The sequence below is a fragment of the Podarcis pityusensis genome (assembly GCF_964106645.2).
Source record: "Podarcis pityusensis genome assembly, chromosome: 3".
Taxonomy (NCBI): domain Eukaryota; kingdom Metazoa; phylum Chordata; class Lepidosauria; order Squamata; family Lacertidae; genus Podarcis; species Podarcis pityusensis.
In genome coordinates, this window is record NC_138026.1 from 33,142,922 (window position 1) to 33,166,913 (window position 23,992).

The window sequence follows — 23,992 nt, forward strand, 5'->3', positions numbered from 1 at the left end:
CACTGGTTTAAAGCGTTGTTACTGCAGCCAAGAAGATGAGAGTTCAAATCCTCATTTAGCTGGACTTCTGAAAACATAATGCTTTTGGGGTGAAAGATCACGGAGTTCAGTGTGACTGATTTCCATTACAGATTAGTTGTCAGAGGCAACGGGGGTGGGTGGGGGTGGAATTGTTTGGAGGAGCAAGCAATTCATTGCAAGTACTGTATTGTTATATGCATTTATAGGTCTCCTATTACACACCTTGTCCTTTGGCCTAACTATGGTGTCCTGCAGGGTTTGACCTTGTGCCCAATTGAAATATACTCAGAGTCGAGAGTGGATTTCATGCTCTTTATTCAGCTCATAGTGGTGAGGAGGAAGAATGAATGTCTCCTCAAAGTATCTGCTTTATATACATTATTTACACAATGGGCTGCACATGATTGGCTAATTCCGGAATTCTCCTGTAGGCCAATCAGGTTGTGGATTCACTTCTATCTGGAGCATGATTGGGTGGTTCCTGCCGACCAATCATACTGCTCCATTGTTCTAGGACCAATCAGACTGCTGCAGTTTGGATCCTATTCAACTCAGTACATAACACCCCTCCCCTCTAAGTTCCAGTCCTGCCCGGGAGGTCGCATTCATAGTCCTCAAGGTACGCCGGCGGCCTTCGTGTGCGTTGCGGCCTGGGGTGTTCCCTGGTCTGGGGTTCAGGTTCTGGCTCGTGTTCCAAGGATGCTGGCTGTGATGGGGCCGTTGGGTCTTGTGCAACCAGCTCGCTCAGTCGTGGTTCTGGTTCCGGTGTCCTTTCGGCCTCGCGGGTCCTCTCTGTATTTACTGATTCTGCCTCTCCTGCTGGCCCCTCCTGTAATATGGGCCTCACTGCCCCACTGTTCCCTTGGGACTCCTCTGACCTGTCCTCCTCCTGGTTTTCTCCCGGGAATCGTCGCCGTATCTGGTCGCAGTAGCGGCGCCAGCATTGCCCCCCATCCGTTAGCACCTTGTACGACACGGGGCCAGTGACCCTGGTGACTGTGGCGGGTACCCATGCTGGGCCTGTCCCAAAATTCTTTGCGTACACTGGGTCCTGAGCCTCGAAGGTCCGGGGGTTCCTGCCTTCCCCCACCACTACCTCATCCTGAGCTCTATCAGGGTGAAGGTGGTCCAATCTGATTGCAAGGCTGGCATTGCAACCCATTAGTAGTTCAGCGGGGCTCCGGCCAGTCGTTGAGCTGGGGGTGCTGTGCTGTGCTAGAAGGAATGTGGCAAGGCGGTACTCCCAATCCCCTTGCGTCATGCGGCAGAGGGTGTCCTTGGTGGTCCGCACCATGCGTTCTGCTTGGCCATTGGTGGCAGGGTGGAATGGCGCTGAACGGATGTGGCGGATGGCGTTCTGCGCTGTGAAGGTTTGGAATTCTCCTGACGTAAATGCTGTCCCATTGTCTGAGACAAGAGTGTCAGGGAGCCCGTGGGTTGCAAACAGCCTGCGTAGTACCCGGATGGCTGCGGACGTAGAAGTGGACGGTACCAGTGCAACTTCCAGCCATTTGGTGTAGGAGTCCACCACTATGAAGAATGTTTTCCCCTGAAAGGGACCAGCGAAGTCCACATGCAGGCGTGACCATGGTGCTCGGGCGGACTCCCAGGACTGGACTGGGGCCCTTGGGGGATCTGGGTGGGATTCTTGGCAGGCCTGGCAGTGTTTGACCCAGGCCTCTATCTCTCCGTCGATCCCTGGCCACCACACATAACTCCTGGCAAGGGCCTTCATTCTTACTACTCCTGGGTGTGTCTCGTGCAGGGCTGTGAGGACCCTTTTGCAGAGGGGCTGGGGAACAACGGCCCTGCTTCTCCATAACAGGCACCCCTTGTGGGCCGACAGCTCATGTTTGCGGGTTGTGTAGCCGGCAAATTCTGGTCCGGGGCTGCAGCTGGGCCATCCCCTCCACACCCAGTCCAAGACCCGGGAGATGACCCTATCTTTCTTGGAATGGTGTGCAACTTCTTGTGCCTGAATGGGGCGGTCGGGAAGCAGCTCCAGGCTCATAACCTCTTGTGCGGGTGCCTGCTGAGTGCGTCCGCGTGGCCCATCGCCTTCCCAGGGCGGTGAATCAGTGCATACTGGTAGCAGAGGTGTTGTCATTGGTTATGGGCTCTATTTCTCCTTACCCTCACAAATTGGGAAGACGGGGGAGATTCTGAATAGGGGTCTGAGGTCAATGATGGACTGGATGGAGGTAAACAAACTGAAATTAATTCCTGGAAAGACAGAAGGGTTGAGCTAGGGATAGTGTGTTTCCCCTTGAAAATCAGATTCACAGTTTGGAGTTGCTGGAGTTACCCAGCTTTGCTCCAGGGTGCTTAGGATAGAGCTCCTTATGTGCAGGATTGAATTGTGAGGTCCTTTAATGTTTTAGAATCAGAAAGTGGGATGGGCAGACAAGTGCTAGAGAAGATGCAAACAAGGATTACAACCATTGCTGTTAGCTTTTAGGTTTTAGCTGTTACATAACTGGTAGATGGAACTTGGGGAAGCATATGCACGCAGTGTATAAAGGCATTGCCTGGTAACCATGTATGCCAGGATTCAAATCCAGTGGCAGGTCACACAAAGAAATAAAAAAGCTTCTCATGTTGCATTCAATCTGAAACATATCTGGGCATTTTTGTGAAAGTCAAATATAGTAGCAAAAGTGGGGGAAAAAATGCAGATAACATTCCTTCCATCCAAACTGTGGCATTCATTCTCTGTTGACCACAATGCTGGTTTATCATAATTTATTTAGCTTCTAATGCCATTGCAGAATAACCATTTCAGGTGTCGACTGATATAGTGGATTCCTTTTTGCATTATGAAAGCACTATTGTGTTCAACATGTGCCCTCCTACATAAAAAGACCACCAAAACTTTCCCTTTTCAAAGAAGAAAAGACAACATCAGAGAACTTAGGTAGATGTGCGAATTTTTGCCAGCCTCAGTGTTGCTTCAGCTTCAAGCAGCACACAGCTAAACTAACTCACCTTGCCTAGAAATGAAGGAGCTGCTGTAGCCATTTTTTAATGTCATTGATTATTTTTTTAATGCCATTGATGCAGTTGTGGGTTCCTGTGGGAGATGCTCAGAATTCCTCCTAGCCTCAAAACGTAGGCAACAGCTGGCCTTTGAGGGGCTACGAGTGGTTGGAGTTCCTGCCATGAAGTAGGCCAGGGTCCATGCACTGTGTCCTCCCAGCTGAGTTCAAACTTGGTGCCTTATTCATGCTGGCACACTGTAGTAGCCACCATGTGTGAAGGGAGCAGATGGCAAAGGAAGCCAAGAACAAGAAATGGGCTGAGGGCGAAGCCAGAGAACTGTTTCCACCTCTGATATCCCCTTCTGCTAGGGCAGCAAGGACATGATGGAGACTCGGCAAACTGGGGTTGTGGTTAGACCACCAAGGTTCATTGCTGTGTGGAACAAACTTGAACGCCACTGTGATGGAGCTCCAGAGACTCTGCCTACATACAGCCAATTTTGCTGTATGTCCCAGGACCTACACAGAGTTTGGCAATAAGAATTGGTAAGGAAGCCACACTAGTAGGGAGGGGGCAGCACCGTTGTGTTTTGATATATAATTATCATAATAAAAAGCATTATTCAAAATTACTGTATGAGAACTTCATGGTACACAGTTGCCACAGAAGAGGACTAATTCTAATTCTAATTCTAATTCTGAAGCGGGGTCATTAGTGTTGAGGGGGGGATAACTTTTTGTCTGGACCTGTAAGAAAAAGCGTTTGATCTATTTATTTCATGATAAAAAAAGATCTTTGTACAATCACACATGGCACTATTTATTAAAAATGAATACATTTGCTATTATTACAATTGGAAAAAGGTCATTAGTGTTAACCTAGCTTTGTGCAAGTGCAATTACTTTAAACAGTAATTATTGAGTTTGTGCACTAGAGAGTACTTCCATGACTCATATGCAATATCAGTTATATGAAGGGAATTCCAGAGAGAACAGGACTTGCTTAATTTTTTAGCAGTAGTAATTAACTTCTGCATATCCAGTGTAATTATTTCTATTGATTGAAGCAGAGAAGATATTTTCCTATCTAAAGACAATAATCTCAGGTTACAGTATGTGTCTGTTCCCAAAATACTATTTCAAGCAGTGAGTAGAACTGTAATTTGTCAAGCAGCCTGATTTTCACCAGAGTTTTCTGCTGCTACAGCAGAGTAAAAACTGTTACACAGCCATAGGAGTCTCTTGATTACTGGGAGAGGAGGAAAGGTAACAAGCTGAAAATGAGAATAGTGCTCCTGCCCCTTTGTGTTAAAATCCATTAAATGCACATTTAAATAAAAATCAACAAGGATACTCGCTACAAATTTGCAAAGTAGTATAATACCAGATGGCATTATGCACTGAACAACCTTGTGCCTACATTCCCACATTAAGAATACAGCCTACCTACACTGTATACAAGATGTTCAAAATGCAGTTAAACACTTTAGTTAATGATTTATTAAAGACCATCTGTCAGTATGAATCTTCTGTTCCCAGTTCTATTAATTCAGAAATTAACGCTCGCTCAGTCTCTTCCCCCATCCTTCTGCCAGTTCCAATTTCATATAATCCTGAAGGTATTATGGGCCTTTTGTCAGCATCTTAAATATAGTGATTTGAGTCAGATGCACTGACCATCAGGGGTTGGTAATGGGATGGGAGCATTCCCTCTTCTCTTGCATGCTTGTTTTCACTTGCAGTAGTTACAGACATGGGCTTTTTTTTTTTTTAAATGAGGTGGGGGGTCCCTCCACTGGATCTTGAACCTGCCCTGCTGCTATCCATGAAGATAATGGATCCAATTCAAATGCTGGAAAGAGGATTTTTTTCTTCCCCAGTGCAAGCAGTGGGACTGTGGATGTTGCAGAAGCGATACCACTCATATGTCTGGCTTCTCGCTTGCTTATCTAATTTCTGTACTGCCTAAGGTATTAAAAATATTGCTAAGCTGCCTACAAAAAACCGAAGCAACAACTTTCATGTTAAGCAATATTTTGTTTGACAGTTTAAACAAAATATTACAAAAATTCAGTTACCTGTAAAAATGTTACATGAATACAACATATATTGTCATATTTTATTGTACTTATTTATATCCCGCCTTTTCCCCCTAACTGGACTCGAGGCGGCTTACAACTAAAATGTAAACAGCTAAAGACGCATAAAATTTGGATGCTGGAAAGGAGCAATGTCTCTGCAGCCTCTTTTAAGTGACTTCGGAGGACTCAAGCCCTTTAAGGAGATGTCAAAGGTGATGCTCTTGGCTAATAATTAACATTTCCCCCCCTTCCCCCCGTCTCTCTCCGCATGCAAAAATACAAGAAATCGGAGCACAAGCTTGCATTTTTTTTCGGGTCGGGGAAAGGGCAGGCAGGAGAGGGAGACGGGAAAAAATGGACACGGAACGCGGGCCGAATTGTGCCGGAAGTGACTATGCCACGCCGGAGTTGTCGCGCTAGGAAACCGGACTTCGGTAGCTGCGCTTGGACTCTCGCGTTTATCTCTACGGCTTTGGCCGAATAAGGGGTTGAAAGACAGGGTAGAGCGGCCTTCTCTCCGCGGGACGGAGATGTGCTCCTCCTACTTCCGGTCCCGGAAGTGAAGGAGAGAAAAAAAAGGCGGGGGCGTCGTCGTCGTCGCCACGGCAACCGCGGGAAGCCGGCGGAAGGAGCCGAGCTCAGAGGGGCGGTATCAGAACGAGCGGAAGAAGGAAAGAAGCGAGGCGGCGACGTCACGGCGGGGGGCGTGGCGAGCGTTACTTTTCGCGCGGGAAATTGGGTTCTGCTGGTTGCTGATCTGAAGGGGCCGCGCGGTCGCTTTGGAGAAGCGGGTTTCTGGTATGTATGTGTGTGTGAGAGGATTATTAATCTCTTTCGCTCCCCCTCTTCCATTTTTTTTTCGCCCAGTGTCCCCAGGCCCCAACAGTTCACTCCTGAGCGCATTTACTCAGAAGTAAGTCTGGGATGTAGCTATTAATGATAAATTAACATGTGCTATTAAGGTAAGGCGGGGAATATATGATTTTGAGGAGATAAGGAAGTTGTAGAATTTGAACTGTTAAAACATAAAAGGGGTAAAACCATCGCAAGAAGTGTAGAAATTTTGGGAGGTTGGATTAGTTACAGTGGAATGGTATCGGGGGTGGGGTGCACGTTTTTATTCTTATTTATTTATGATTGTTACTTTCTCGAAAAAAATATATATAAAAAAGGAAGTAAGCCGGACTGACTTCCTTATGGGATTTACTCTGAGGCAGGTACGCATAAGGATCGCAGTCTAAATCCAGTCCATGGTCCTCCTCCCTCTGATCTACAGTGGTACCTCAGGTGACATACGCTTCAGGTGACATACGCTTCAGGTTACAGACTCCGCTAACCCAGAAATAGTACCTTGGGTTAAGAACTTTGCTTCAGGATGAGAACAGAAATTGTGTTACAGCGGCGCAGCAGCAGCGGGAGGCCCCATTAGCTAAAGTGGTGCTTCAGGTTAAGAACAGTTTCAGGTTAAGAACGGACCTCCAGAACGAATTAAGTACTTAACCCGAGGTACCACTGTATATGTTATCTTGCTTCCACCTCTCCCACCACAACCTGCAATCTGTGCACGTGATGCAGCTAATACATCTTTAAAAATTGAATCTTGAAATTCTTCTGACTTTGTCTATAGGCCTAAAATAAATAAAAGAAAGTCTTTTTTTTTAGTGTACCATTGGAATCTATGTTCTGAAGTGTAGTTAACATTTGGACCAGCTTTTATTACTGTTTAGTTATATCCTAAACTGTTGTGATTCTGTTTGTCCTCTTACAGGTTTACAGGGAGAAAATGCAGTTTTCTGGAGGCAGCAGACGGAAGTTGTTGAAGGTGGTGGCTGATAGACAGGATCAATACCCTCTTAGCCTTCAGTTCTACCTGCAGCCTCCCACTGAAAATATATCTCTAATAGAATTTGAAAGTTTTGCTGTTGACAGACTCAAATGTGAGTAAACGTGTAGACTAGAACAATCCTTGAATTTTCAGAATGATTGATTATGTGTTTCTGTGAAATTTTTTTATGTGACGCTTACTCACCCTCAACATTTTCAGGATCATAGAGTTAAGACCTTAAAGAGTTATTTTCAGTATAGCTATCAGTTATACTTTTATGTAAGTTTGCTATAATAAGTTGAAAAATTATTTTCCCCAACCATTTTTCAGATATGTATTTTCAGACACATCTTAAATGTGCTACATTTCAAATCTGTCGTTGTCTTGTTCTTTGCAGTACTCAAAGTAGTAGAGAACTTGGGTGTCAGTTATGTGAAAGGTTCAGATGATTATAATAGAAAGCTGGCATCCGAAATTCGGGCTCTTAAATTTCCGTACAAGGTAAGTAAAACTGAATAATTAACACTGAGTATAAACTTCATATTTCTGTGTAGTTGTGGCCACTGGAAGAAATAATTTTAGAGATATAGTAGTGTTGGTAGATTAAAATGGTTGCACTAGGTCTTTCAGGGGCCCCTTGCCCATGACATGTATGATGATGGTGGTGATGATGATGATAATATTAATTACTATTATTTTATTATTTATGCCCTGCCCATCAGATTTTGTTTCCCTAGCCACTCTGGATAGCTTACAACACATAAAAAATTGTAAAACATTACACATAAAAAATTTCCTGATACAGGGTTGCCTTCAGATGTCTTCTAAAAGTCAGATAGTTGCTTATTTCCTTGACATCTGATGGGAGGGCATTCCACAGGGCAGGCACCACTACTGAGAAGGCCCTCAGCCTGGTTCCCTGTAACCTCACTTCTTGCAGTGAGGGAACCACCAGAAGGCCCTCGGCACTGGACCTCAGTGTCCAGGCTGAACGATGGGGGTGGAGATGCTCTTGATGTCCAGTATAGGCTTTCCTGTACAAAAGACCGCCAAAGGTGTCTAATAACTTGCATATAAAAAGTGATAACATAGAAAGAACATACGAAATAAAATGAAATGGGCAGAGTGGCAGATAAAAACTGTCAGTTGGAAAAAAGAAAATCAAATGTTGAAAAAGCCAGATAGTATCAAACAGATGAAATGCCTACTGAAATTCAAGTGACAAAGTACTACCAGAAAGGCGAAGGAATAAATCTTTCTGGGCAAAGCATTCCAAAGCTATGTCCCATAATGAAGAATGCATTGTATGCTTTCCTGTAATTTTGCATCTGGCCATGATTTTGTCCCTGATCAAGTTGATGGATCTTGGTTGGTAGTAAAAAACCCCAGCATAGATTCCGGAAGCCTGCAATGTGCCCACTACTGACCTATAGAATTGCGGCAGCAATCCTTATATGCCTGGATGTAAACTCAGTGGACTTAGTTCTAAGTAGATATGCATAAGATTGTGCTGCAAGTCTTTTTATTTTATAAGTTATTTATAATAAAGTATTTTTTGTGGTTGTTACAGTACATTATATGATTGTTCTTAACATGCTTTTTTGTAATTTAGGCTTTGGCTGAAGAGGATTATGATGCAAGAAGAAAAGATCACATTTCTCATTTCATATTGCGTCTTGCCTACTGCCAATCGTAGGTATTGTTTGTCCAGTTACTGTTTAATTGCATGTAATAAGCACAAACATCATGTTGTGGATTTTAAGATTTGAGAAAGTGTATTTTGTAACCATTTGTTGATCCACATTCCAAGATCTTTTAGGATTAATCTTATTTGGGAAACACTGCCAATTTCAGAATGAAAATCATAATGGCCGAGTTGAAACATCCCATCCAATTATTGTTACAAATGCTTCACAATGGTTCGGCATGTTGTCCAAATTAACGAACTATAATTAAAGCTATCACTTCATCTCTGGAGGCAGGTGCACCATGGAGAAGGGAGTAAGCTGAGGAACCTGAACTTTAAAAGACTGGAAAACCAAGCTGATAAGCAATTCCAAACCATGGTTTTCCTGTTCATTTGGAAGTTCACACCATGAGTTGGGTGCTAAATTATTGTTAGCGAAAGCCATGACTTGTTGAGCTGTCTGAATTGAGCCTGTTTCTCGGCATTGCTTGTGGGGAGAGGTAATTGCAATGTGTTAAAAAGGACATATATTTGTATAGTGTTGTGTGTGTGTGCCTTTTAAGGAAAAAAACAGCAACACAACTTATCAATAAAATAACCTTACCCGTTAATATCGTGTTACAATTAAATACTGAAAACTATTATAAAGAGGAAGGCATTCAGACTTCTTAAAGAGACTCTAGGAAGCGGGTAACCATTTCCAGTTTAATCAGTAACCATCTAGGTCTTTTAAGATGCAAGCTTATTATATTTTAATTGATGTTAGCTGCATTAGCCTTGGACTTTTCTGCAAAAGTTTGAAGTCTTTATTTAAAAGCATTAAAATGATCTTTATTTTAAAAGCCACGTATCCTGTCTCATCCTGTGTCAACTTGGTGAGCTAACTTTGGACATTAGTTTTCAGTGAATCTGGCGGCATGATGGTAATGAAAAATAAAGCTGGATTTTAGTAGTCCAATAGTGCCACCAAGAGGCAAAAGCTTGCATTGTCACTGCTTTTATTCACAAATATTTTCCAGGGTTTTTCTCTCCCCGGCCCCTCACTATTTTCCAGTTTTCTAAAATGTACAGTTCTCAACATATCAAAGTTTCTGCGCGTGGCATGAGCCAAGGGCATCTGAACAACAGGAGAGCTGAGAAGAGAAGCATTGCTGATGTCTTTTTATCTCTTTTATCTCTTATCTCTTGGCTCTGTCAGAACACATTGCCCTCTTACGTTTTTCAGAACCCATGGAGTCTTTGCTAAATTTCCACACACGCTGCTTAAACACCCCCCTTCCCAACCCAGCCACAACTGTGCAGTATTTTTTCTGCTGTCACCATTGCTGCAGGAACAACAGCGGCACTTCCCTGTGGTGTAGTGGTTAAAAGCGGTAGTCTCGTAATCTGGTGAACCGGGTTCGTGTCCCCGCTCCTCCACATGCAGCTGCTGGGTGACCTTGGGCCAGTCACACTTCTCTGAAGTCTCTCAGCCCCACTCACCTCACAGAGTGTTTGTTGTGGGGGAGGAAGGGAAAGGAGAATGTTAGCCACTTTGAGACTCCTTTGGGTAGTGATAAAGCGGGATATCAAATCCAAACTCCTCTTCTTTTTCTTCTCTTCCTAGAGCTGCCTCTGAACAGCATTTTAGTGGTGGGTGGGCACTGATGCCACTTTTGAATAGGAACAAACCATATATCCTTGGTGGTTGCTGCTGTATTAATTTACCCAACTTGTGCACACGCTCTCTCTCTATATATATTCAGTATATATGAATATGCTATTTAAAAGCTGCACCAGCACCCAACCAGTGTAGCAATGGTTAACCCAGGGTCCATTGTGGAAGTCAGTGAATAGTGATGCAGCTGGGTCAGGCTAATGAAGAACCCTCATGAACATCCATGGATCGCTCAGCCAGTGCCTGACCTGGCCAATCACTGCCACAAGACTTTTTAATAAATTCACACATACACACACTCTGCCACCATTCTAAATGAACGTGCACTTTGATGCTCTCAAGTGTTGTAGGAGCCACTCATTATGGAGTGGAAGAGACTTCTTTTGTCCAGGCAGAAGAACGTAAGAGAAGCAAATAGCATAATAAAGAGCAATGAAAACTATTTCGTTAAAAATAAATTAAATAGGAAATGCTGATCCAGAAGTAGAAACTGGAATGTTGTAGGAAGATTTCAGGTTACATTTTTGTTTATTTGACTTTCAAAGGAAAACTCTGTAGAGAACTGCGGTTATGTGTTTTTAAAAACAACTAAACACATTTCATCATGTGTTTCATGTTCCATCGCAGGGAGGAGCTTAGGCGGTGGTTTATCCAGCAAGAAATGGATCTTTTCCGCTACAGATTCACTCAGCTAAGTGGAGAATTGACTAAAAAGTTCCTTGAAAATGTCAGCTTGTCATATGATGTTGTAAGTTTCTCAACTTTGAATTACAGTGTACGTGGTAGTGTTGAAATGCTTAATATCTGAATGCAAGACCGAACAAAGTTTGTAATCTCTCTCCCGCGCCCCCCCCCATTCCTTTCTGACCATAATGCATGTTTGGGCTGCTGTGCTTGTCAGTAGAAAGCCACTTGATCTCCAGCCATGCCTCATAATGAATCTTCTATTGCTTTTCTGAGGATCTTGAGTATGGTTCTTCCTGGTTCGACAGCAGGAAAGATGTGACTATGTAGTACACAGATCAAATGCCATACAGCTGTCCAAATCCATATTCTGGCTCTGAGTTTTACAAATTGATGTTCCATCTATGAAGATGCATCCCAAACAGATTGACTAATTTCTACAGGCAAGCTTTGTTTTTGGGTGAAAAACACATTCACGTTGGGTTGTAAAATGCACTCTGACAACAGCTTTATCTGGGGTTTTTGAATTTACTAGATGTATTTTTCTTAAGATGTAATGCTCTCACTGTAAAATCTGCGCTAATAGGCGACACCTATGAAGGGAATGGTAGAGATGATATACCTAATTCATAATCTTAACCAGTGAAGGGAATGATAGAGATGATGCACCTAATTAATTAATTTTACTGATTAGTGTGTGTACCACATTGACAGGCAGCCATCATTTTGCAGGGGTGATGGGTGTCTTGGAGATAGTTTAGAGTAGGGATGGGGGGGGGGGACCTTATGGACTTGACTGGACTCCAGCTTCCAGCATCTCCAGCCATCATGACCAGTGGTCAAGAGTTGATGGCAGTTAGGAGTGGCAGATGAAGATGATGGACTATGCGGAGTTAGCCAAACTGACTCTTAGGATCCAGAACCAGGGCGACCAGAAATTCCAAAGAGAATGGAGTAAACTGAGTATTTGAAAGGTCATTGTAAAAATGTGAAGACACTAGCGGGACTGAAATAAATCTTGTAACGTAATGTAAAAATAGTATCTGACCATGGACAAAAAAGGACTTGATATAAACAGAAGGACAGAAACTGGCAGTTAAAATACGCATACAATTTACTAGAAATTGGAAAACCAGTTGAAGGGATGGAGGGAAGTCACGAGCTTGGTGGAGCAAATGTATTTGATATGTATGTGAAAAGTTACAATATTTTGTGTTTAAAAAAGAAAACCAATAAAAAATTATTATTTTTTAAAAAATAGTTGATGGCAGTTGGGTCCAGCCACATTGCACAGTTTGTACTCAATGAGGAGAGAGCTTATCGACAAGCCCCAATTGGGATGTCACACTAAATCAAACCTTGGCTTAGCTCAGTGTTGCACGATAGCAAAAAAGGACTGGGGAGGAGCAAAGTGGCTGCAGCCTGTATGGTCATGTGTTAGTACTAGGTCATGGTTTCGCTTAGTGTGACGTGTGAATTAGCCTGTACACTAACACCTGATCCTTGCATACTAAGGATGAGATTCAACTCATGAGTCCTATCAGTGGAAGCCTGAACAAGGACTTCAGCTTGTTCAGTGGGGCTCCCCTTCCTGCAAGCCCCCTGAATTGGTTCAGAGTGTGTGTCAGCAGAGCCCGCAGAGCAGCATGCAGGGAGACTGATGGAATGGTCAACAAAGCAAACCGTCGAATTCCTCCCCAAGTAGAAATCACACCCCCCCCAAGCACTTAAGAAAGGTTTTGTGAAGGGGATGGGTTAAAATGAAGTTTGCGAAGGTCAGTTTGGCTGACAAAGTTGCTACAGAATTGTACAAGAGAATGGTGAAGGTTAACAAGATCTGTACAAAGGTTTCTCTTTGGTTATACTTGTGTTTCTTAAGGAAAGGTTAACCCTCCCAACAGCAACCAACCCGATAAACAATATGTGAGAGCCTTCAGTTCAAATCCTTTGACAAATGGCAGAATACATTTATTTTTTTTAAAACCCTTTGGGGTAGTAGAAACGGTGTTGCAGTTTATCTTTTTGAGTTGCAGCACTCATCCTGGGAAGCTGGAACAGTATTTGCAGGATCGCTGTTTTCAGAGCAACCCAGACAAGGTGCTCTCTAAGGGCCTACCCAGACGTAACTAAGAAACGGAGGGGAAATGGGCCCCTTTCTCTTTCACTCAACAGAAGAGAGACTAATTCCCCCTCTGTTTTTACCAGGCAATAGGGAAGGGACCCTTCCCATTTTCTAACCTTTCTTTTAAACTTTTAGAGACTTGTTCAATAAAGGTTAGAAAAGGGGAAGGAAGCCTTTCCCACTGCCTGCATGGGTTGCCACCGAGCCTAAATGCACAAGGTGTCAAAGGGTTATCTTGCTCCTTTTTCAACCTTTTTGCCAATCCACTTTCAGTTCCTGGAAGTGCTTCAGAGTGTTTCAGCACTCCAGGAAGCCTGTTGGCTGCTTGTGGATTGACTGACCCTAGACCGTTAACTAGACTTAAAAATATTTTTGTTGTTGTTGTTGTTAAACATGGATACTCCTTTTTTCATTTTAAAACATTTCCAGTTGTGATTGTAGCCAGTGAAAATGGCAAGGTACAGTACAACTGAAGTTTATAGTTCTGTTGGTACTAATATTGTTTCTGAGATATTATTGACTGGATGTCTTCCACAAGGCAGTCTACTGCTTGAACTTTACTGACTCCTGAATTTGTATTTAAATACAGCTGTATTTAAGCGCGCGCGCGCACACACACACACACACACACACACACACATTTTTTTGTTAAGAGTACATTGCAGTGTGCTATCGAGGGAGGAAAAATGGTGTCCTGGAATAGTCAGATGGAGGAGCTAATGCTCTACAATGCAGTTACTGGCTGGCTGTGCCAAAAAATAAGGGTGGGTAGCAGAAGTCAGTAAAGTTCAGTTTTTCCCCAGGTAGCTGCTCTTTGATTTTGTTGTGATTTTCAACAAAAAGTCTTTGGAGAGGTTTGTTAAGTAGTGCAAATGGCAGTTCTTCAGTTCCCTGTTTTTATCACTGAATAGTTCTGAAAAGAGCAGGCATCTTTCATTTTATTTCACTTTCAAACCTTTCTAATTGAGCAGTAGAGGGATATAAGTGCACACTGATAATTCAGCATCTCAGTGAATGGAATGTTCTTGACTTTCTGTGAAAGCAACAAAAGGGTAACTGTGCTTTGACAGCAGTTAATTAAAAGCTTAAAGTGCCTGGTATCTCCTGTGCTTTGATTTGCCTAGCTGAAGCGTGGCTTCTAACCTATTTGAATTCCAGTAGTTGGATCAAAACCACTTGGCTTTTATGATGGAGGGTTTTTTTGCTTTTGTTTTGGAGATTAGTGTCTACATAATACATTTCTAAAAATGGCAGCTGTTAGTATTCACTTCCAGCAATTCAGTGGGAACTTGAGCTAGAAAACTTTATTTTCAGCAAGATTCCCTACCCATATTTTTTTGGCCAGGTGTTGCAGACAGGTTGGGCAAGCCCAGCCAGAGGCATAGAAAAGGAGTTGCCTTAAACCTCTTGTGGTGAACCAGTTCGCGGCCCAGAAACAGAATAGAGTTCTATTGATTCCCATGGGAATCTTCTCTATTGGTTTTGGAAAGCACGCAAGTACAAATAAGTAATGTAAATGTCCGACATGAAAACATAGGCCAGAAAGCCAAAGAAGAAAGTTTTTGATCTTAATAATAATAATTGTTATTATTAATACCCCACAGCCATGTCTTCATTCACTTTTGGCTTGTTTCTCTTAAAAAGCAAGCAAACAGGCAGGGGTTGAAAGGAATGACAATCACCTTCCCCTAGTTTGCCACCCTCCTGCAGCCCAATACACAGCTTCATTTGTGAGCTGCCTAGCAACCTTCCATTTGAACTCTGCTCACCAACAGTGGTGGCTGCTAGCCCGCCGTTCCTCTCGGGGCTCCTCTCTGTAAGCATTCACCAACCCCCAGTGAATTTTAAAGGATGGGGGAAATAAATGTTAATTAGAAGGAAGACGAATGATAAAGAGTAATAGTGACAGTTGTCCAAGCAGCCCTAGAAATGTCATGGGCAATAAAGAGAGGCCCTGAAGTACTATAATTAACATCCCCATTGAAGGTGAGAAACGTCTAATCATAGAGTAATGGTTTAGCAGTAGTCTGCACCAATTAGTTGATTTAAGCTTGCAGCCCTAAAAAAATGGAAATGTGATTAGAAAACAAAATTATGAGTTTAATTACAAGAATTATTATTAGGATTTTAGACACCAGGTTCTTGAAATCTGTTGGTACATTTAAACAGAAAGTTGGTGTCCATGCTAGTTTCTTTTTTTCCTTGGAAAGAGCTTCATTTCAAAATAACTTATCCAACTATCAAGATGCTATAGAAGGCAGTTTAAAACTGGTATCGATGGTCAGGCAATGCTTGAGTGAAAAACTGAGTTTTAATAAATGATGGAAACCTCACTTGCAGGTATTGGCGGTGGGGGTGAGGGGAATTTATTCCATGAAAAAAAGGATGCCAGTGTGGAGAATGTTCACTTCTGTGCTATCACAAGGTAGAGTTCCTTAGGCTGCAGCACAGTCAACAAGGTATCGTCTGAAGATCTGAAACATATCTTCTCATGATGTTGGGTTGGTTGAAAGGATTTTGGGGTGATGTCAGGACTGCTAATTGTGGAATATCCAGGAGCCTTGGGAAGCAACTATGGAAGAACTTCTAAAGGCCTTCCTTACAGGGCTCTATTCCATTTCAGCTTACTTAAAGGTGCATAAGACTCCTTTTACTATGTGAACCATGGGAAGGTAGGTTCGGTTTCTGCTTTTACTACTCAAAGGCTTAGTTTTGAGGATGGAGGATGTTGAAGTGGGGTGGGAAATAGAACACAACTTCTTAATGCTACTTCCATTTTTGTTTCTTAACACTTCATACTTCATTTACCTAATTCAAATAGTTACTACCTCATTCGGATGAGTCGTCTTCCTTTTTCATTCCTTTGTATTCCTTTTCCTTTAATAGTACACCTGAGTTCCATATTTTCGCAAGGCTTAGCTTAGATGCCTCATTTATTTTAACATTGTAACTAAGAGATCTTCTCTTATAATGTTTTCAGTGATTTTCAAAGTCAATAACTTTTGTTTTAGATTCCAAAATCCGAAAAGGTGAACATTGGAGAGAAGCTGCGAAACTCAACTCCTGGTTTGGGTGGCGTTAAAATAGAAGAGTTTGTCTTTTATAAGGTAAGTGAGCAGGCTGAGGTGGTGGCAGCATTTTGTATAAATGAAAAAATCTGTACAGTGGTACCTCGGTTAAGTACTTAATTCGTTCTGGAGGTCTGTTCTTAACCTGAAACTGTTCTTAACCTGAGGTACCACTTTAGCTAATGGGGCCTCCCGCTGCCACCGCGCCATTGTGCGATTTCTGTTCTCATCCTGAAGCCAAGTTCTTAACCTGAGGTACTATTTCTGGGTTAGCGGAGTCTGTAACCTGAAGCGTCTGTAACCCAAGGTACCACTATATTTTCATTCTCATAACCTCAATTTCCCAACCCATTTGGGCGAATAGTGCAACTACTTCATTTTCTAATTGCTTCTGCCCACAGTTCTTATGTATATGACTTGCCTTAAAGGAAATGATTTGCCAATGTATATAGTAATGCAGTTAAGCAGATGATGTATTTCCCTGGGTGGAAGTTGGGTAAAACAAATACTGGGCTACATTTGACTACGCTATTCTGTTAGTAGAAGCCAGCAGAAGGCTTCCTCCTAATGCAATGGGTCTTTCCTCCTGTACCCCTCGTACCTCCCTCAGATCCACTCTAGAGGCTTGAGAGAACTTCCAGAACAACATGTGGATCGGGAGGAAGAAGGCAAGCAATCTCCTTAGCGCTAAGTTGAATTCCACCCATTCTACCCAGAAGGAAAGTAATTTCTGTGAAATGATTGCTGAAGGAATCTTTCCAAATTTAGACTTGGAAGCACTGTTGTTTCACCTTAGGCTTCTCAGGACCAGTGAGTGTGCTAAAAAAAAAGAGAGGTGTTTATCAAAAATGGCTTAGCCTGTCCCTTTCAGAGATTACAACTGCCTTTTCTGTCTTTCAGGTTCCTTTCTGTGATGCTGTGGATTTAGTCCGTGTGAGAAAAGTTTACCTGCATGGCGGCTATGCCTATGTACCTCAGCAAGATTTTGTTACCATTGTTCTGAACAATTACAGAACCAAACTGTCAAAAGCACTGGCAGTAAGTATTTTTCTTCCTAATTTGCTCTGTGTTTTACACTCCCTTTTCGGTTTTCATTTTTATAAATGGTAACATTCCATTCAGCCTGTGAAAGGTGATTGGGATAGGGCATGGGGATTTGTCTTTCAGGATTTGAGAAGTACTTCAACTGCTTCGTCTTTTTCTTTTTTCTTTTTTCTTTTTTTTTAAAAAAGCTTCTTATTCTCATTATGTAAGACTTCACCTTACTGTACATTGTAAAATTGGAGCCTTTCTGCTTGAGATGGCATTAGTAATACACAGTGGTTTTATACGGCAGTTCTTATTGACAAGCAGTTTTCCGCTCGCTCCATTTCAGCAAACTTCAGAATAATATTAGGAACAGGTAGAGGAACAGGGGCAGAAATATATATTTTTTATATTGTAATTTTATCCTGTGAACCACCCTGAGACTCGCAGGTATAGGGCGGTATACAAATTTAATAAATAACAATACAGTGGTACTTCGGGTTGCAGATACTTCAGGTTACAGACTCCGCTAACCCGGAAGTAGTATCTCGGGTTTAGAACTTTACCTCGGGATGAGAACGGAAATCACGCGGCGGTGGTGGGAGGCCCCATTAGCTAAAGTGGTACCTCAGGTTAAGAACAGTTTCAGGTTAAGAATGGACCTCCGGAACGAATTAAGTTCTTAACCCGAGGTACCACTGTAATACTAAATAGTGATGCTTGTTTTTCAGCTTGCTTGATAATTCAGTCAGCTGTATTACTCTTAGAGACAGAATAAATATTGTTGCTTGGGGAAGGATTTGTTGCCAGCACACTCTTAAAAAAAATAAAAAATCCGTATAGTTCTCATCTGGACAAGTCACTTTGGTGCTGCTGACGCAGCTGTTTGACTTCATCCCCAGAGGCTCATTCCATCGTCTCTTGAGACAGACGGATGCCAACAACAACTTATTAATGCAATCCTGAAATGTAGTGTCCAGAACTTCCAAATCAAGGTTGGAGTGATGCTGAGTATAACTGTTTTTTGTATGCGTCTTGAAAACATGGTTGTTACTACAAGTAAAAAAAATGAATTCTGCCATTTCTGTGACAGCATCTTGCTTAGTTTGCCATTCTCAAAAGTGTTGGCTATCTAGTCATAGTTCTGTAATCTTCATGTAGGAGAGAGTTGCAGTCCACAGTTCGTCTTGAATTTTCATTTTGCCATTATCCTAGTTGTCCAATTTTCAGCTGGTCCTTCCCATCTTTCTATCATCTGCAAATTTGACTGCTTCTGTCTTTTTTTAAGTGCAGTTTTTCAAGCCATCATACATTAATGATTGCTAGCATTTAACCTTTAAAAAAGTAGTTTCTGCAGCTTAGCCACTTTCTTGCTTGTTCATCATGTATTAATAGCTTTTAAAAAAGAAATTCCAAACACTGTAAGAAGTAGGTGAGATAGTTTCTGAAACATAAGGAGCTATAGTGGAAAGTTCAAATCAATATAACGGTTCTCCTGTGTCTGCATTAATGGAAGTGGCTTTGAAGAGGATCTTATTCTTTGTTTCTCTGCTCGTGGGCAAGGTTTCTTTGTGCTTCAGAATTAACTCGTTCCTTCAGGCATAAGACTTGATGTTTTTTACAGCGCTAGTGTATCATAGCGACTTAAAAGGCTGAGATGTGAACTGGGAAGCCTGTAGTTTTGAAAGGTTTTTACAAGGTTATTTGTACAGATAACATGCAAATGGTTTGGGTCTGTTGGTGCTGTTGCACAGATAGCATTTCCACTGACCCCCACAGTTTTTGTTAAATAGCATGATTCTGCTCCAGCTTATTTTGTGATCGAACTGAATTACCTTTCTTCAGTGTTGCATTACCTGTTTTGGGAAGGTCTGTTGCTTGGTGGTAGAGCATCTACTCAGTAAGCAGGAGGCCTCAAGTTCAGTCCTCTGCATTTCCTTCTAGGTTTGTGTATGTTCCCAGCCTGAAACCTTGGAGAGCTGTTGCTAGTCAGTGTTGAGAATATGGCGCTAGATGGACCAATGGTCTGATTTGGTGTAAGACAGCTTCTTAGGTTCCTAATAAAAATACTATCATTGCTATTTTATTTATAGCTGGAAGCTTCTTGCTGTGCATACTATTGCTTTGCTTGACACATGACTGCCCCGAAACACAACAGATTTTATACAAATGGCCTACTTGTGATGAGAAGACACCAGCAGATCCTAGTTGCTAGGAGACAGCAGAACACTGAAATAGCTTCTTTCGTACTTGTAAAGGTTTTTTGTTTGTTTTTTTGGCAGTTTTGTATAATAAAACTGTTCTTGGAGACTACAGAAATCTTTATGAACTTTCACTTTAAGATTTTGCAGTGTAACCTGCAATCATTATTTTGAATGTTTATTTATTTAGGTTTGGGAAACATTCCACGGTAGCTGAAGTTTGGATAGTTTGGTTTTAAAGTTGCTTTTATCAGATGCAACTAAATGCGGATAAACTCCAGTTAAAAGCTTTTTAATATATTGATAAAACGATTGTTCAGTGTGCTAAACTGAGGCCACAGGGTGCTATGTGTTTCTGACCACCAAGCCTATGCTACAAAAGGTAAAGGTAAAGGTAAAGGGCCCCTGGACGGTTAAGTCCAGTCAAAAGTGTTAAGTTGTGGGTGAACATAGCAGACAACACAGCGATTCTTCAAACAGCTCTTGTTTTTTCACAGGCCAGAACAGAACTGAACTGAAGGGTTCAGCCAGCCTGCTTATATAGACCTCCACTACAACGCAACAGTAACCACTTTCTGTAACTATCCAATCACTGAATGTCACTTTCAATCCCTTATTTGCATATGTGGACCTGAGTGAAAAGTATCTACAGTATCCCCCTGCTGGCCCAGGGTGAGAACTTCAGTACATAACAAAAGGTGACTATGGGGTTGCGGCGCTCATTTCACTTTCAGGCCGAGGGAGCCTGCGTTTGTCCACAGACAAATTTCAGGGTCATGTGACCAGCATGACTAAACCACTTCTGGCACAACCATGATAATGCACCATGCAGACTAAGTGTGAAGGGATATTTTAAATTCATGGGTCCACAGTTCTGCTCACCACAGCTGAAATTACAAGTTCTCTGGCCATCTTCTGTGGAGTGTGGCCAGCTGCAGGGGAGGAGTTTTCCTACAGTTGAGAAGAAGCCTTAAACCAAAGAGGTTTTAGCACCTCTTTTGCTGTTGGGGGCACTTGGAGCACCTGTTCATTGCAGAGCCAAATCAAGAACCAAATCTTATTCCCCATTGCACTCTCACTTGGGCTGGGGAGAGGAAGGTGCAATGACTTGACTTCATGCTTGCTGGTGTTTGCCCTCCCTGGAGGGGTGAGCAGAGGCCTGTTTCCACATTACGTGAAATGGAATCTTGCCTTCCCTTTCCCAAGCATGGAGATGGGGAGGATAGCAGAAAGTTGTCCTGCACCTACTGCTGCGTTTTGGAGGTACAGTGGAAGGTCAGGAACAAGAATTGGGTCATGGGGAAAGGTGGCATAGTCATGGAAAGCATAGGTTTTTTGGGGAGGGGCACCAAAGTCTTGGGTAAACTCTTGGTGAAAATCCATGGTTAAGCTGGGCTCTGATTCACAAAGTTGTGGAAATACTATTTTGAAAAGGTCTTTTTCAGGAGCAGAAATCATATCTAGGGGTTGTCGTAAGTTGTACAGATCTGTTCTGGTACCATAGCTTTCCTAGTCCCTCAAAGGTATTGTTGTTTTTGTTGGCATCCGTCAATGTCTCGAGAGGCAAGAAAAAGAAGTTCAAGAAAACACTTCCCACTTTTTTCTAGATACACTGCCCAATCTGACCTTGCATTTATTTACACCATTGCTCTACATATTTACATTGGCAGATAATTTGAAGTATTGGGTGAAGTGGGCAGAAAGGGCAAGGTTGGGCTCTCATGCCCGGAACAGTGAAAGACCCTTTTCCTTTCTCATTGGGATCTTGAAGATAAGACAATATCTTTGTTTTATGAATGGGTGTGTGTCATCCACAGGAAGGGACAGTTGCCACTGGTTAACATGTTTGTGTTCATTCCAGAAAGCTTCATAGCCTGCATTATGCAAAATTACTTTGATGTATAATATATACTTCTAGAATGTTTGGATTTAAATTCCAGAATATATTTCAGTTTGGTTGGCACTCTCGCTTCCTGATTATAACATGGAACTGGGAGCTGATTAACTCATTGAGTGTTCTGATCCATCCAGACAAAATGATTCAAAAGTCTCCGGATGAGCTCCATTACACAAGCAGAGCAGGTGTCTGCTTGTTCAGTGGGGCTTCTCTTTCTCCTCTACTTTGCAGCTTCAGTTTCCCTGCCCCACCCTCTAAAAAATAAATGTTCTCTGGAAGGTTGGAGACCTACCCAGAAAAGACTTTGAGGGCATGTGATGGGGCTGGAGGGGGGTGGAGATATTCACAAGTGTATTTCTGTTGCACCAAGTGGAAAGGCATCAGCCTTCTAGTTTTGAAGCTTAGAGGTGGAAATGCTACATATGGAACCATGCTTCTTTACACCTTTTTATTTTTTAAATAATTTTTTATTAAATTTCCATTTAACAAACCAGTCATATCACATTAGTTATTCCAAATTATACCAATACATATCATAAACTCCAAATATTTTGCCACATTTTAAATTTTTGTTGGGGGTACCCATGCTTTGAGTTCAGTAAGGGTTACTGCTTACTGAACTTGCTTCTTTACACCTTTTGGTCAAGGATTCACCTTTCCTCCGCTACTCAAATCTGTAAACACCATTTTTCATGTAGCTCCTAGCAGTAATTTCTGTTTAGGAATGAGAGAGGGAGTATGCAATTTGATACAGATGGTGTTCAATAATATTTGATCACCTGAAGTTTCAAACTGTGAAGAAGAATGCTTTGTGTTGTGGCATTAATATCAGAAAATTATGATTAATGAAGGTCTTGTCACTTGAGATTCGTTTCAGGTATTGAGTTTTGAGTGTTAACCCAAAGTAATTCACTGTAACATAAATGGATGATTTTTATAATATGCATATACAAGGTTAGTAAGGTAATAACTTTGACAGTGCAGTATAAAACATGATTAAAATGACTTTGTCCTCTGGATGCTTCGTGCTGAAGTGCAGCAGAAAAGTGCTTTCATTTTAGTATAATTTCGTTTAATGCCTTTCTATTATTTCTGTGCCATTTATTATTTTTTCCCATTTGTGATACTACAGAGCAGTTAGAAGATGTCTGGCATTGCTTGTGAGTTCAAGGTACTTGCAATATTTTCCTGAAATATTTTTTAACAATTTCAGTCACTGCGCAGTGAAGTGCATAAATATTATTTCTTGCAAGGCCATTGTCTGAGGTATGTTTCTGCCAGTGAATAAGTCAAAACAAAGTCAAAATAGGTTTAGAGGAGAATTGTTGTTTTTACAGAGAAGGCACTCAAGATGGACCGAAATTACACATAAGCATTTGTGGTCATTTCTATCCAGACTTTCCCCTTCTCCTGGATTGCTTCACTGGGAACCAGCTGTGGTTCTGGCCCACATCTGGAAATTATGGGTGCCCCACACCTCTGATTGAGAGTGCTTTAAGTACAATCTCTGCATATTCATAATTCAGGCTGTTGTGTCTCTGATGCCTTATTGCTTTGTATTGAGCTCCAATAAGGTTTTAGTGTTCTGTCTTTCACATGGTGATGCTGTAAGAACTTAGAATCCAGTAGAAGTGAGAATCAATTGCATGCTGGCTGGGAATGTATGGGAATTGTTTGAAGGAAAGTAATGTTTATCTCATTATGGTGTGTTTTGAGTTTCAGGGGTCTGGCCCAGGAACTCAAGTAGACCGAGAATCACTGTGGTGATGTAATCCCACAAGTTTATTCTTCATCACTGCTGTGAACCGAGAATTCAGGGCTTATATAGATCCCTGTAGTATTTCAGTGCATAGGAATTGAGCTGGAAAATGGAAGGTCTAAGTTTCATTTGATCTCAATTGCTAGTACTAGTATATCAATTTGCATTTACTTCTCCTGGCAGATGACAGCATGCAATTAGCCTTAATGATGCATTAATAAAGCTGATGTATATTTTGCTCTCGGAGGCTTAGTTTGGTCAGAATCAAGTATACGCTTCCAGAGTTAACACTAAATACTGCACATTACTTCTGATAAATGAGCCACCATAGCCACTAGAGGGCTCTGAGAATTTATGTCCTGGACTTTTTACACTTATCTATCCATCTACTGTGGGTTAAACCACAGAGCCTAGGACTTGCCGATCAGAAGGTTGGCGGTTCGAATCCCCGCGACAGGGTGAGCTCCCGTTGCTCGGTCCCTGCTCCTGCCAACCTAGCAGTTCGAAAGCACATCAAAGTTCAAGTAAATAAATAGGTACCGCTCTGGCAGGAAGGTAAACGGCGTTTCCATGCGCTGCTCTGGTTCACCAGAAGCGGCTTAGTCATGCTGGCCACATGACCCAGAAGCTGTACACCGGTTCCCTCGGCCAATAAAGTGAGATGAGCGCCGCAACCCCAGAGTCAGTCACGACTGGACCTAACGGTCAGGGGTCCCTTTACCTTTATCCATCTACTATCTGAAACTGGCATTGGTTGCCAGATGTGATTGCCGCCGCCCCCTCCTATCCCAATACTAGTAAACTCACAATTTCATCCTTCTTCAGCATCCTGTACATTTCTTTTCAGGGGACTTCTCTCCTATGGCAACCCCTTTAGTTTCCACAAGACATGGAGAAGGGATGGATCCCTCCAATCCTCTTCCACCAGCTCACTCACTTGCCTGTGTGCAATTCTTTGATGCCAGTGAGTGCTTAAATACAAGGCC

The 23,992-nt window shown here is 42.2% G+C and overlaps 1 protein-coding gene across 1 annotated transcript in view; it reads left to right on the forward strand.

Annotated features, from left to right (window-relative positions):
* Positions 1-23,992, forward strand: part of PRIM2 (DNA primase subunit 2) — a 63,358-nt gene that overhangs the window by 815 nt on the left and 38,551 nt on the right. The window contains 6 exon segments of the mRNA XM_080998000.1: positions 6,849-7,017; positions 7,303-7,406; positions 8,518-8,597; positions 10,877-10,997; positions 16,067-16,162; positions 17,024-17,161. Coding sequence (XP_080854126.1) covers positions 6,849-7,017; positions 7,303-7,406; positions 8,518-8,597; positions 10,877-10,997; positions 16,067-16,162; positions 17,024-17,161 — 708 coding nt within the window.